Source organism: Hermetia illucens, chromosome 3, assembly GCF_905115235.1.
Source record: "Hermetia illucens chromosome 3, iHerIll2.2.curated.20191125, whole genome shotgun sequence".
Lineage (NCBI taxonomy): Eukaryota > Metazoa > Arthropoda > Insecta > Diptera > Stratiomyidae > Hermetia > Hermetia illucens.
In genome coordinates this window covers 108969160-108983960 of record NC_051851.1, presented here as the reverse complement: position 1 = coordinate 108983960, position 14801 = coordinate 108969160, and the positions used below count along the sequence as shown (strand labels likewise).

The following is a 14801-nucleotide window of genomic DNA, read 5'->3' as shown; positions in this document are numbered from 1 at the left end:
CGTATAACAAGAATTCTTAAAAGTGAAATAGCGTTAAAAGTAAACGCAGATTTGTGTGGTGAATTTAAAATTGTTAAAGGCGAAGATGAACATTATGAGTTCAAGTGTATGAACACAAGGAATATGCCAATCTATCAAGATACTGATATTAATATTTGGTTTAAGCGAAATATTCAGGATAAGATTTTACAAAAAGTGGAAGAATTCGAGGAGAAAGATAGTGGTTGGACACTATCAGCCATTATAAACCTAAGCATTAATATTAACAAATTCGCACCAATGCAAGGGTCATCTTATATTCAACTCCCTAAAGAAATAAGTGACAAGAAAGCTTGTATTAATGTAAAAAATGATGATAATGCTTGCTTTGCTTGGGCAGTAGTATCAGCTTTACATTCAGTACATCGCTTGGAACATCCAGATCGACCAGCCTCATATCCACATTATTCCCATGTGCTGAATTTAAAAGATATACGATTTCCTATAACAGTGAAGCAAATTCCCCGTTTCGAGAAGCAGAATAATCTCTCTATTAATGTTTATATTCTGCAGAAAACAGGCGATAGAAAAAAAGTAAATTATATTGTTTTACCAACTTACTTAACATAAGCTAAAAAGATCCAGCATGTAAATCTTCTGATGGTACAAAGTGAATACTATAATGACGAAGATGTAAATGATAGCGATATTAATAGAGTTGAATGTTTGCATTATCACTTTGTTTGGATTAAAAACCTATCACGGCTTTTATCTTCACAAGTATCTCAACATAAAAGCAAAATTTTATTTTGTGAGCGATGTCTTCATTATTTTTATAGCCCAACACGTTTAGAAAAACATATTCAGGATTGTAATAAACTTAACAATTGTAAAATTCGGTTACCATCCGAAGATTCAATGTTTCTGAAATTTAAGAATTTTAGTAATAAAGTAGAAATTCCTTTTGTAATTTATGCAGATTTAGAGTGTCTACTGATACCAATTAATGATAAAAACAAGTATCAAGAACATATTCCCAGTAATGTAGGTTATTATGTTAAGTGTTCGTATGATCAAAATTTATCTTTCTACAAGAGTTATCGTGGGAAGGATTGCATAAAGTGGTTTATTAATGAATTGAAACAAATTGCTGAATATCTACAGTCGATTTTCCTTTCCCCTGTTCCATTGACTGAGTTAACTATGGAAGAAACCAGTAATTTTAAAAATGCTTGCAAATGTCACATATGCGAAAAATTGTTTTCCATGAACGATATTAAAGTGCAAGATCACTGTCATCTTACAGGTAAATACCGAGGTGCAGCCCATAATGCATGCAACATTAATTTTAAAGATTCACATACAATTCCAGTTATTTTTCACAATCTTAGCGGCTACGATTCCCATTTCATCATTGAGAATTTAGCTTCTGGGTTAAGAGGTCGCATTGATCTATTGCCTATAAATAAAGAGCGATATATTTCATTCACGAAACATTTGGAAGGATACTTAATTAAGTTCCGTTTTATTGATTCTTTCAGATTCATGGCAAATAGTCTGAATACATTAGCATCCTACCTAACCATGTTTCCTATTTTAAAGTCTCAATTCACAGATCTTACAGAAGATAAATTTAATCTCATAACTCGGAAACTTTTGTAGCCATATGACTATTTTAACTCTTTCGATAAATTCACAGAAACAGCAATCCCTGATTTTCCCCAGTTTTATAACAAATTAAATGACGAAAGTGTAAGTCACAAAGATTACGTGCACACCTCTAGAATTTGGGAGGAATTTTCAATAAAAAATCTTGGCGAATACTCTGATTTGTATCTAAAAATTGATGTTCTTCTTCTGGCGGATGTTTTTGAAGAATTTCGTTCAAATTGTTATAATACATACGGTCTTGACCCAGCTCACTACTTCACACTTCCTGGTTATACCTGGGATGCAATGCTCAAATGCACTGATGTTACTTTAGAATTATTGACTGATGTAGATATGTTAATGTTTTTTGAACGCGGCATTAGAGGAGGACTTAGTCAATGTTCGAAACGTTATTCGAAGGCAAACAATAAATATATGTGCAATTACGATTCAACTAAGCCGTCTAAATTCTTGATTTATAATGATATTAATAATCAATATGGGTGGGCAATGTGCCAATTTCTACCACAAAATAGTTTTGAGTGGCTGGAAAATACGGCAGATTTTAAAGTAGAAGATGTGTCTGATGAGTCACCTATTGGTTATATCCTTGAAGTAGATCTGGAATATCCGAAAGAATTACATAATCTACACAATCAACTCCCCTTCTGTTCAGAACGCAGTGTACCGCCTGGATCAAAAGAAGAAAAATTGTTGGCTACTTTAAAAGATAAAGTTAAATATATCATCCATTACCGAAACTTGAAGCAAGCAATGGAGCATGGTTTAAATCTTACTAAAATTCACAGAGTTCTCAGTTTTAGGCAGTCTCCTTGGCTCAAACCGTACATTGAACTCAACACACGACTTCGAACTTTATCAAAAAATGACTTTGAAAAACATTTGTTTAAACTGATGAACAATGCTGTGTTTGGCAAAACAATGGAAAACGTTCGTAAACATAGCATTGTGAAACTAGTAACACAATGGTCAGGTCGGTATGGAGCAGAATCGCTAATTGCAAAGCCAGAATTTAAAGCGTCAACTGTTTTTAATGAGAATCTTGTAGCCATTGAACTGAATAAATCTGAAATTTACTTCAATAAACCGATATATGTAGGTATGTGTATTTTGGATTTGGCAAAAACCACTATATATGATTTCCACTATAATTATATGATTCCTGAATTTGGTTTCAACTGTTCATTGTGTTATACGGATACAGATTCCCTTATATATGAAATAGAATGTTACGATTTCTACGAAGTAATTAAACGTGATTGTCGCAATCGCTTTGATACTAGTGATTATCCTTCTAATAACATTTTTGGAATACCCCTCGTAAACAAAAAAGTATTAGGCCTTATGAAAGATGAGAATAATGGGAAAATTATGACCGAATTCGTTGGTTTACGCTCAAAAATGTATGCAATTCGCGTGGCTGGTGAAGATAAAATGAAAAAATCTAAAGGTGTTAAAAGTCAAATTGTAAAAAATAGATTATCATTCGATGATTTTGTAGACTGTTTAAAAAATAACACTCGAAAAGAAGTAAAGCAAAATCTCATACAATCTCAGAAACATAAGGTGAGTTCAGTAAGACAACTCAAAATTGCCCTGAGCGCTAATGATGATAAGAGGTACATAATAAAAGATACTTTCGAAACTCTTGCATGGGGTCATCATAGTATTATGGATGTAGATATAAGTGATAACGTAGCAAATAAGGAAATATTGTAAACTATACTATGTATTAGAATGTTCTTTAAATTTAAAATATGAATTATATCCACTATTGTAATATACTTAATTAATTCAATAAATAAATTTCTTATTATATGGTAATATTGGTTTTCTTGCTTTGAAGCTTCATTTACCCTTCACTTCTTTCAACTGATATTGGATAAATATCAAGTTTTCCTTTCTCAAATTATCAATGGATATAGCACCGAAGTACATTGACCAGATAAGTGATCATCAAAGAGAAGGCATTGAATTAGGCATTTACCGCATACGTGTGTATTTGAAAACTGACTGGCGTATATTGTAGTACTTATTAATCTAACTTAAGTGGAGCAATAATATAAATTTAAATATCAATATTTTAGCACCCAACCAATTCGAACTCAATCCTTCTACATTAAACTTTTACATATCATTAACCGACACAACGCCATCTATTGAGATGAAAAGTCACTGCCAATATCCATAGTGAGTAAAAATCTTGAAAAGCTATTTCACAATATAATGTAATATTATGTAATGAGCTTTTTAATTTAATTATTAACAATTCCGCATATTATGCAATTCGTTAGGAAAAAGCCTATGACGTCATCCGAAAAATCCAAGATGGCGGCGAATGTAAAAATCGGAAGCCCCTTTAAAAATACATGGGATTTTGGCGCAGAACCCGCATAGCTATACTACTTATGTTAATAGCATGGCGGAGTTAGATAAGGTATTACTATCCATAGAAAATAGAAAAAAGTTAGACCCACTTTTTAAAGGACCGTATAAAATTATTTCAATAGATAAGACTAATTGTATAATAGAGAATATTGAGAAAAACACTATAAAAGTGCACAAAAATAGAGTAAGAAAAACAATCAGAAATAAAAACATATACAAATATGCTTTAAAAATATTGTTAGATTAATCTCCTATACAGTATGTAGCAATAGTATGTATCAGAATAAAAAAATTAGATTAGTAACAACAAGATGATTCGCAAATATTTTTTTTAGGGGGAAGGTGTCATGATACTTAATAATAATAATTTACAAACCATAAACTTATTAACAAAATATGAATTCACAGTACAATTGGACAAGTAAAATGTACTATAGCAACGCACAATGATCCGTGCACATGCAACTTATGACACCGACCCAATATTTTGTAAACTAGGAATAATAATTTAGGTAGGTAAGAAATTAGTCCCGCAAGAATTTACAAATAAAATTCATTCCATATCGAATTGAGCCCCAGCAGTTTTTTTGCCGCCCAAAGGAGTATAGTTTTTCAGCTTCTCCAGGATTGGAATAAGGAGGATAGCTTCTTAGCTTCTCCGCCTTCCCCACGGGTCAGGCCAGTGCTACAGCGCCCACGCTGCATTGGAAGTCGAGTTAAAGCTAACATTTTTAGCTGCTCGCGCCCTCGTGTTTACCACCGCACCTGGCTAGAGCTGCAGCGCCTCACGCTGATCTAACCCGTAAATCGGGATCATCCAGTTGCGGCAAGAATTCCATAACAGGAGGGTTCCCGGGTAACTTTCTAAAATGTGGAAATATACTATTATTAACTTTCTTTGTGCAGATATCGGAACCGGATGTATTTTACGGCCTAGATTTCGTAGATATTGCACCACTGTGATTTGTAATTTTTTCGGATTTTTCGGTTGGATAGGTTGTGAAAACGAGACCTATTACACTTTTTGGTGGTCATATTTTGCGCCCTCACTCCCCTACATTGCAGCTGATATCAAATGTAGGGAAAGTTTCGAAAAGTATGAAAAAAAATTTTACACTCTCCATTTACATGTATGGGAGCCCCCTTAACCTTAACACAAAATGGCGCACTTGCTACATGGAAAGGGAATAACAGATCACATGCGCCTACCAATTTTCGTGACAATTGGTCTAGCTGTTTCTAAATAAATCGGTTATGAGACACAGACAGACGGACAGTCAGACAGATGGATTGACAGATATCGACTCGATTCTAATAAGGTTTTGTTTCACACAAAACCCCTGTTTTCCTTTCTTCTTCATGGGGGGCCAGTTGATATGATGGCGCTGCGCCTTCAAATATAATGGAGAGAACCCTAAACAATGGAAAGACCGACGCACTCTAATTACTCCATAATTACTTTTATTTTAAATTACGTTTGGATAAATCGATTTTCTTTCCCTTTTTCTTTTATGTCGATTTCATTTTATTACTAATTGAGCAAGAGAAAAAAAAAACAAAAAAGGAATCATGTTCACAAATAAGCTCAAAATTAGAAATAAAAAGTTTATCGCGCACAAAAGAAAATAGTATAAACTCGAAGAAGTAAAAACAATAATATCTAGGTATATCTTCTTTTTCTGCAGCCTTTGTTTCGCTCACAAGTGGGGTCGGCTCGTCTTGATCGGTTCCGCCATTTGGCTCTATCGAATGCCCGATCTGGGTTCAATCTCGAAGCTTTCAAATCCCCATCTAGTGTATCAAGCCACCGTTGTTTAGGTCTGCCTTTTGGTCGTTTTTAAGGTTTTGTGTAAAACAAAACCTTATTAAAATCGATTCAATGTCTGTCTGTCTGTATGTCTGTCACACGCATTTTTCTCCAAAACGGCTAAACCGATCCGAACGAAATTTGGTGGATAGATGGGAACTATGAAATCCCACGCATACAGCGAGTGGCATAAATTTAGGTGGAATTTAAAGGGGGGCTAAAAAATTTTTTTCACCGGATATAGTTGCGTAGGGTATCAAATGAAAGGTCTTGGTTTGTACTTTCCGAAACTGATATTAGTTTTGGCATAAATTGCAAAGTGCGCGAGCAAGGAGTCAAAATGTACGCATTTGAAGTGAGACAGGACTCATTTTCGGAAACTGCCCAGCCTAAACATCCGAAAAAAACAGGGTGGTACGCCTAGATGAAATCTAGGCCTCAAAATATGTCCCATTCCGATATCTGCTCAAATAAACTTACTAATAGTATATTACTACTTTTTAGAAATTTACTGAAAAACCCCCCTTAAATTCATCTTAGGACTTCCGAATTTTGCACCAGAATAGAGGACAATATTTCGTACAAACGTGCTAAATTTCGTAAAAATCTGGCAATTAACGCCAAAGTTATAGCAGTTCAAACTTAGCAATTTCGCGGGAATTTACTGCTTCCAAAGCCATGCAAATCAGATGCTGACGTCATAATTACCCGGAATAATTGACATTCGCGTGCAATATTAAAGTCGCATTTATGAAGAATCTATTTATCCGCAGCCTTTTTTAAGGTTTTGTGTAAAACACTTATGTGAAATCTAATCTTCGAGAGATGTCCCATTCCGGTATCTGCTCAAATAAATTTACTTATAGTATATTATCAATTTTTAGAAATTGACTTAAAAGCTCCACTTAAGTTCATCCTCGGTCTCGTGCATACACATGCTAAGTTCCATGAAAATCCAACTATTAGTGTCAAAGTTATAGAAATTCCAACTTATCAATTTCGTGCTAATTAACAGCATCCTAAGCCATACAAATAAGATGCTGACGTCATAATTAACGAGAATAATTGAAATTCGAGTGAAATATTAAAATTCCATTCAAGAAGAATCTAATTCTCCTTAGCCCTTTTTAAGGTTTTGTGTGAAACAAAACCTTATTAGAATCGAGACGGTGTCTGTCTGTCCGTCTGTCTGTCTGTCTGTCACACCCGATTTATTCGGAAACGGCTAAACCGATTGTCACAAAAATTAGTGAGAGTATATAATCTCGTGTTCCCTTTACATGCAGTAAGTGGCGCCATCTTGTGTTACGTTTAAGGGGGGGCTTCCCATACATCTAAATGGAATGTGCAAATTTTTTTTTCATAGAATGTTGCTATGTGGGGTATCAAATGAAAGGTCTCAATTAGTACTTTTCGAAACTGGTTCCATATTTGATATTGGGTGAAACGTAGGTCAGTGAGGGCTCAAAATATGAATATGAATTCTCAGAACCTATCCAACCGAAAAATCTGAAAAAAATCGCAGTGGTGCATCCCTACGAAATCTAGGCCTCAAAATATATCCGGTTCCGATATCTGCACAAATGAAGTTAATAATAGTATATTTCCACATTTTAGAAATTTACCCAGCAACCCCCCTCATATTGATCCCAGAAGTACAAAATTTGGGATGCGTATAATGAAGAACATAATGCACAAGCTAGTCAAGTTTGAAGAAAATCCAACTATTATTGACAAAGTTATAGGGGGTAAAACTTTGCAATTTTTTGTGAATTTCGTGCACTCTTCATGCATGATTGCATGACGTCATCATCACATATCAATTCGTCAATACCACAACCAAATGAGTTCTTATGAATAGGGGCCCAAAGAATTATTTTGTTTTAGTTTTTTAGTCATTTGTATATGAATGTCAATTGTGTATGTAGGTATATAGTATATGAACTAATGAACTTTGTGGGTAGTGCCTGGAAATATGGGTACGATCAATTTATATACGTGCATAGATGTGTACGGTATTCGGAAATAGGCAGTTTGTTTGTTTAGGGTGAGCGTAATATCTATGGCTGCAATATGTACGCATGTCTCGTAGTTTGGAAAAATATGAAGGAATATGTTGGATTTGTAACTATATACGGATAGAAAAATGTGCGTTGAAATTTCTTACATAAGATGAACACAAAACCTTTATACCCGAAGCGCGAGCTGTCAGTTCAAGGAGCTCGCTGCCGTCCGGCTCCTCCACCGGTCGAGTTCTATCTTCTTAGCAACGAGAAGGGCCCGAACGTAATGGGCAACACGGTTCCACCTGTCAGCAGTCCTCAGCATCTCCTGGACAATGTTGTCTGGAGAGAGATCCCCTTTGTTTAAATAGAGCTGCTGACGAACCCCATCCCACCTTCCACAAGAAAAAAAAGTGTGGTGGGCATCGTCCACAACTCCATTGCAAAACACACAATGCGGAGAACGCGCCTTTCCAATCTTGTGCAGGTAAGCCTGAAAACTTCCATGCCCAAAAAATTGGGTAAGGAAATAGTCAGTCTCACCATGCTTCCGATTTAGCCACGCACCTAAGTTGCCGATGAGCCGCGCAGTCCATCTGCCTCTAGTTTCATTTCGCCAAGAGAGCTGCCAATCGTCTAGAGTGTGTTGCCGTTCTTCGCGAGCAACCACCTCCCTTGGCTTATCTCCCTTGCGCTTGTATATGGCCTGACGCTCCCTAGCAAGAAGGGCAACGGGGATAACTCCCGCGATCACCATCACGGCCGGTTCAGAGACTGTGCGGTACGCAGACGCCACCCGTAAAGCTCCCCGTCTCTGTACTTGCGCAAGGCGTCTACGATATACCTTCTTGTTAAGAGCGCCAGCTCATACCTCTGCGCCGTAGAGCAGGACAGACTGCGTTGAGCTCATCAGGAGACGTCGCCTACTAGACGTAGGACCCCCAATGTTCGCCATTAGCCTACTTAACGCCGAAACTCCAGCCGCAGCTTTGTTTGCTGCTGCTTGGATTTGCTGAGAAAAGCTCATCTTTGAATCAAGAGTCAACCCGAGGTACTTTACCGCTGATTTTGACTCAATGATCGACTCGCCGAACGATATGGGACGCAGGGTCGGAATTCTCTTTTTAGTCAGGATGACTACTTCGGTTTTTTCCAGTGCAAGGTCAAAACCATGAGTAGCTTACCCGTCGCATCAATATGCCGACTCTGCTTTGCGCCTATTCGACAGTGCGTCCAGCAACAAGCGCTGCGACATCATCTGCGTAGCCGACCAGGCGCGACTCTTCTAGCATGTCGAGTTTAAGCAGACTGTCATAGGTAGCGTTCCAGAGGTCCGGCCCTAGGATGGATCCCTGTGCTACCCACTCCATCCACCTTTGACCCTCTAGTGTTTCATAGAGCAGGGAGCGGTTCCTCAGATAATCCCTCAAAATCCGTAAGAGATAGTTCAGCACATTGAAGGTATTGTCTAGTGTGCCTAGAATGTCTTTCCATCTTACGGAATTGAAGGCATTTCTGACGTCAAGCGTTACGAGGAGCACCACCCGTCGAGTTCGGCGGCTATGTGCCTCTGCTCGTCGAACGTCGTCCACGACTTGCATGACAACATCAATTGTCGATCTCCCTGCCCTAAAACCAAACTGCCGGGGAGATAAATCTCCGGCAGCGCGTATCGCTTCAGCGAGTCAACTTCTGATGAGCTTTTCGAGCACTTTCCCAGCAATATCAAGCATACATAGTGGGCGGTATGAAGACGGCAATTCGAGATCGCCTTTCCCTTTAGTGATCAGCGCAAGCCTCGCAACTTTCCAACGAGCAGGGAAAATGCCCTCTTTTAGGCAAGCGTTGAATGCGCCAAGCAGTAGGTCTGGCCGGTGTGGAAATACCAGTTTGTATACCTCTGCTGGAATACCATCGGGTCCTGGCGCCTTCTTATTTTTCATAGAGAGGACTGCCTGTTCCAATTCTATTACAGAGAAAAGTGGACAGTCCTCTGTGCTCTCCACGCCGACGCCACCATACCATACGAGGTGTGCAGGGAAGAGTGCCTTCACAATGCGGTCCATCTGCTCGGTCTTAAGTGAACAGGATTTCCTCAGAGCCCCGATTTTTCGCGTTAGAAGTTTGTAACCGAGTCCCCACGGATCCCCATTCACCTCGTCGATCAGATCTTGCCAGCAGCGAGCTTTGCTCTTGTTTATTGCACTGCGGAGTCTCGTTTTCGCTGATTTGTACTCCATCATTTTGATACATGACTCCTCCCGGTCACCTAGACGTTGTGTTAAGCGGCGGAGCCTGTGACATTCCTTCCGGAGCTCTGCGATTTCCACTGTCCACCAATACATGGAAGGTTTGCCGCGCCTCGATGTCTTCCTGCATGGAGGCTCCGCAGACCGTCGTTATTAGGTTCATAACTGAATTTACGACAGTGTCAGCTGCGGCGCCACCGCCCCCAGGAGTACCCTTCAGCGTGGCCCCACCTGTTCCCAGAGTTTCGACAAACTTCCCGGTGTTCACTTTCGCGACGTTCCATACACAGAAAGATCACTGGGGTGGCGCCCACCGAGAGTTTGTGTCCACCAGTGACACCAGTGATTCCGACGCGAAGGTTACGTCTGGAATGCTTCCTTCGCAGCCCGGGCGCCGGAACGTTGGGGTGGATCCGGTGTTTAGAACTACTAGTCCTGTTCTCGCCGCCATTTCCAGAATTCGTTTCCCTCTGGAATCTGTGTGAGGCATGCCCCATTCAAGTGCCCTAGCATTGAAGTCACCCCCGACCAGGATCCGCCCATCCGTGCTTAAGATAGCGTCCTCCAAAGCATCAAGCCTCCGACGAAAGTCCGGCATCGTCTCATTCGGCGTAAGATAGACACTAAAAAACGTTATCCCTGAACACCGAATCCATACAAAGCCGTCCCCTCGGCCTTGGGCAAGAACCCCCAAGAGGGTGTCGTCCCGAACCCAGATGGCAGCAGTACCTGATATGTCTGAGTGCCATGAAACTGGGCCCTTGTTTCGGTACTGCTCACTGATGAGTACTAAATCAGCTTTGGTCTCCGCAGCGAACTGCGTTAACAGCTCGTGAGCGGCTGCACTCCGGTGCATATTGATTTGTAGGATGCGAATCATGTTGACCGTATCCTAGTTCTGCTCTGAAAACTGGACACCGCCCCGATCCCGCAGTGTGCGCAATGCTCTCATCAGTCGCGCCACGGTCCCTGCATAGGACGCAGCTTTCCTTTTCATTGCAGCCATTCGCTTTATGGCCTGCCTGACCGCATTTACGGCATGTTGCCCTTCTGTTAGGGCCCCGACAGTTTGCAGATGTGTGTCTCGGATTTCTAAAGCACACGTGGGTTCCAGACTAGAAACCAAAGCTTTTTCTCCTAGAAGCCCCTTGACTGCTTCACAGAACGTGACTTTATTTGTAGTCTTCGGGCCTAGTTCGACTAAGACTCCACCACCCTTCGTTTTACGTATGGAAGACACCTCCGCTCCGTTGTCTTCGGGTTTGATTTTGTAACGGATTTCGCTGAGGACTTCCGCAAAAGTCTTGCCTTCCGTCGGCTTAATAAGCAAAGCTGGCGGTCTAGTCTTCCTTCGTCTCCCCACCTTTCCTTTTGGCACTTCGTCCTTCGTGTCCGCCTTAGTTTTAGGCAGAGGTTTTTCTGATGGCGCGACGTGTTGTTGTCTTTTGAACCTCTTCGGCTTCTTCTTTTCAGCCCTGGAGAATACCTGAGTGAAGTCTCCTTCAGATGTCCCTTCCTCCTTTCGTTTTTTACCAAGCTCGCTCTGCAATGGGCTATCAGGAATCCGTTTAGTACTCGTGGTGTTCTCCTCGGGGAGCGCGGTTGTTTCTGCTTCCTGCGGATTTTGTCTTACTTTCCATGTTCGCCTATAGTATGAAATCCTGTCCAGGAGCTCTTCCAGTTCCATTAGCCCGTTTTTCACCCCCTTACCGACGTTTTTCTGGAGGAACGTCGAAGATCGCATGTGCTTCACAACTGCCGTGCATTTTTTAATAAGCCTTTCCTCTTCAGCTTGCGCCAGAGTAATCGACAGCCCTCCCACTCGGCTTATATTCGAAACCACTTTTTTAGTTTCGGCAGTTTCCACTGTGCCTCTTTCCCCAATTACAGCACTGTGCGGTATGGTCTGGGCTCCTATCTGTGTTGCAGGTGCCGCATCATTTTCCCAGTCTTTCTCTCCGTCTGCGCGTCCCGATGTCTCGTCGGGTATTTCAGCCCTTGTTGCGTCCTTCGCTGGGCGCTGGGGCGAACGGTGCATTTTTGTGCTGCGAATAAACGCAGCCAGCTCACTCTCCATTTCCACTATCTCCTCGTTTCGTTCGTTTTTATTCTCCATTTGAGTTGTTTACCAGCGCATCGTGTGCAAGAGAGCGGAACGCAATAGTCAGAAATGGGTATACCCTCGGGGACGCAGCCCCTACCCCAGTTCCCTGAGGCTTGACCTACGCTTAGCTGATCCCGGAATTCACGGACGGATCAGCGCTCGCTCGGGGCAACGCGATCTACTAACACCGGTTCAATGCACACTTCCCGACCATGCCCCCGAAGGGGCTGGCTCCTGATACACGTCGCAACTACCACCTTGGCAGAGCTAGGCTCACATCACCCCATCGACGTCGACAGGGAGTTGTCGACGGCTTCGGGGACTCCCAGTGTGTCCCGGCGTGTATCGGTCATTAGCAGTTCGCTCTTTACCGAGAAACTTTCTCGAGGCTACTACCTAGGACGCAAGTATTATGCCAGCTAGGGGGTCAGAACTACTTACTCGGGCACCTCGGGGACGCCACTCCCCCTATCGTAAACGACCCATGAAGGATCGTTGACGATCCCTGAGGGAAGCGGTATTCAATATACGTACTTTATATGTACATATGCATACTTTTATGCGCGAAGTTAATCGAAAATAGGTGTACGATCAATTTATATACATGCATATAGAATACAGTATTCGATAATAGGATGTTTGTTTGTTTAAGGTGAGCCTAATATCTATGTCTGCAATATGTACGAATATCTTGTAGTTTGCAAAAAATATGAAGGAATATTTTGGGATTTTAGTCATATACGAATATGTACGAAAGTTTCTCACATAAGATAAACCCAAAACCTTTATATCCGAAATGCCAGCTTCCGGTATTCCGATTTTCTCTATCTTGTAGGTGAGCTTCTTTACATTTGCTAACAATGTTGAACTCTTAGCGTATGTAGTTAACTATTATCAATATAGTGCTTTCTAGGTCAAAGTATTTATGCACATGGCACTTTAAAACAAGCCGGGAAACCGGAAGCTAGACGCTTCAGGTATGAAAGGTTTTGTGTATTTCTTTTATAAAGAGATTTGGGTGTGCATTTGTCCCATTAGCATGTAGCACGTAAAATATGCATATATTATGTGAAAATAGCCACTTTCAAGTGATATTGATATTCATAGTCTTGAATTTGCAGAGGACCGCAGATTTGACCTAGTATAACTTTGTTGATAATAGTGCGATTTTCACCAAATTTGGCAGGATCATGATCTATACTATATCCTACATTGTTGCAAAATAATTCCTGTCAATTACTGAAAATTATAGTAATATACTATTATTAACTTTATTTGAACAGGTATCGATATGGAGGGTATTTCGGAGCCTAGGCACCATATAGTAGCAGCCCTCTGATTTTTTCCAGATTTTTCGGTTGAGTAGTTCCTGAGAATGGGTTCGTTAAAAAAATGACCACTTTCAACCCCCCGCACTCCCCACCCTTTCAGCAAAAGTCAAAACTAACACCGGCTTCGGAAAGTACTAACCGATACCTTTAATTTGATACCCCACATGACTATATTTGATGAAAAGAAAATTTACACCCCCCTTTTGCATGTATGGGGACCCCCCTTAAATTCGTCGTAAGAGGATGTAACTCACTATATGCGTGAGCGTTCACAGTTCCCACCTTTTCACCAAATTTGGTGTCACTCGCTGCAACCGTCGCCGAGAAAAATGCGTGTGACGGACAGAAAGACAGACAGACAGACGGACAGACGGACGGACAGACGGACAGACGGACAGACGGACAGACGGACCTGTGAGGAGTGGCCAGATCTCCCATCAGGCGCGACCCCAGCTGGCGGATAGGGGCATACCTATTGATGTGTAAATATGTGTTCATGCACTTTTCTTTTTTGACTGTGCATGGGCTAGTGTTTGCTCATCTCTGGTGCGCGGACCAAAATGGCTATGGGAAGGATACCCAGAACATAAAACCACCATGGAAGACGAGAGAAGGAGGAAACTTACGGTGCAGGGGCTCGGAACCCCAGTACCGGCGGCTTTTGGGAGTGAGCAAGCGGGCTCCCGGTCGTCGATATCCCTCGACCGCAGTGCCTCGGTGGTGGACAACTTGGCCACCTTGGCATATAATGCTACAAGTGATTTGGATCTGGAGAAGGAAGTATTCAAGCGAAGTACGACTTTACCGAGAACACCAATAACAAGACCAAACAAAGATGAACTAAAAGCAGCTTTTTGGACAACAAAAACCGTGACAACACCCACCGCACATGTTCAAGATGCTCGACAGCAGGAGGTGCTCCAGGAACAAGGAAGAGATCCATTCAAAAGAAGCTCATCAACTTTGAGATCTCCACCAATGCCAAAGACGATGAAGGATAAAGTACAGGCCAAAAGTGAAGGACCATGTAAAAGGAGTAACCCTGCCGGGACTTATAGGGAGCAGAGTCCCGATCCGGAGGAATTACCCTTCACCCAGCTTGGGGCAAAAATAGTTGAGTTGTCCGAGTTTATCAAGGACAAGCACAACGTGCACCAAGCCATAAAGAATATGGTGAGGGCTATTAGAGTCCTCTATAATAGATCACAGATGGAGAAGAAGAATAATAACAACACGCCGAACCCCGCTGTGCCAACAGTATCACAAGCG

The 14801-nt window shown here is 41.2% G+C and overlaps 1 protein-coding gene across 1 annotated transcript; it reads left to right on the top strand.

Annotated features, from left to right (window-relative positions):
* Nucleotides 1–661: 661 nt before the first annotated feature.
* On the top strand, nucleotides 662–3369 carry LOC119652098. The gene is made up of 5 exons (XM_038056036.1): nucleotides 662–672; nucleotides 819–1023; nucleotides 1075–1285; nucleotides 1352–1501; nucleotides 1679–3369. Exons 1-5 carry the CDS (start codon nucleotides 662–664, stop codon nucleotides 3367–3369), a joined length of 2268 nt encoding a protein of 755 aa, XP_037911964.1.
* Nucleotides 3370–14801: the final 11432 nt, after the last annotated feature.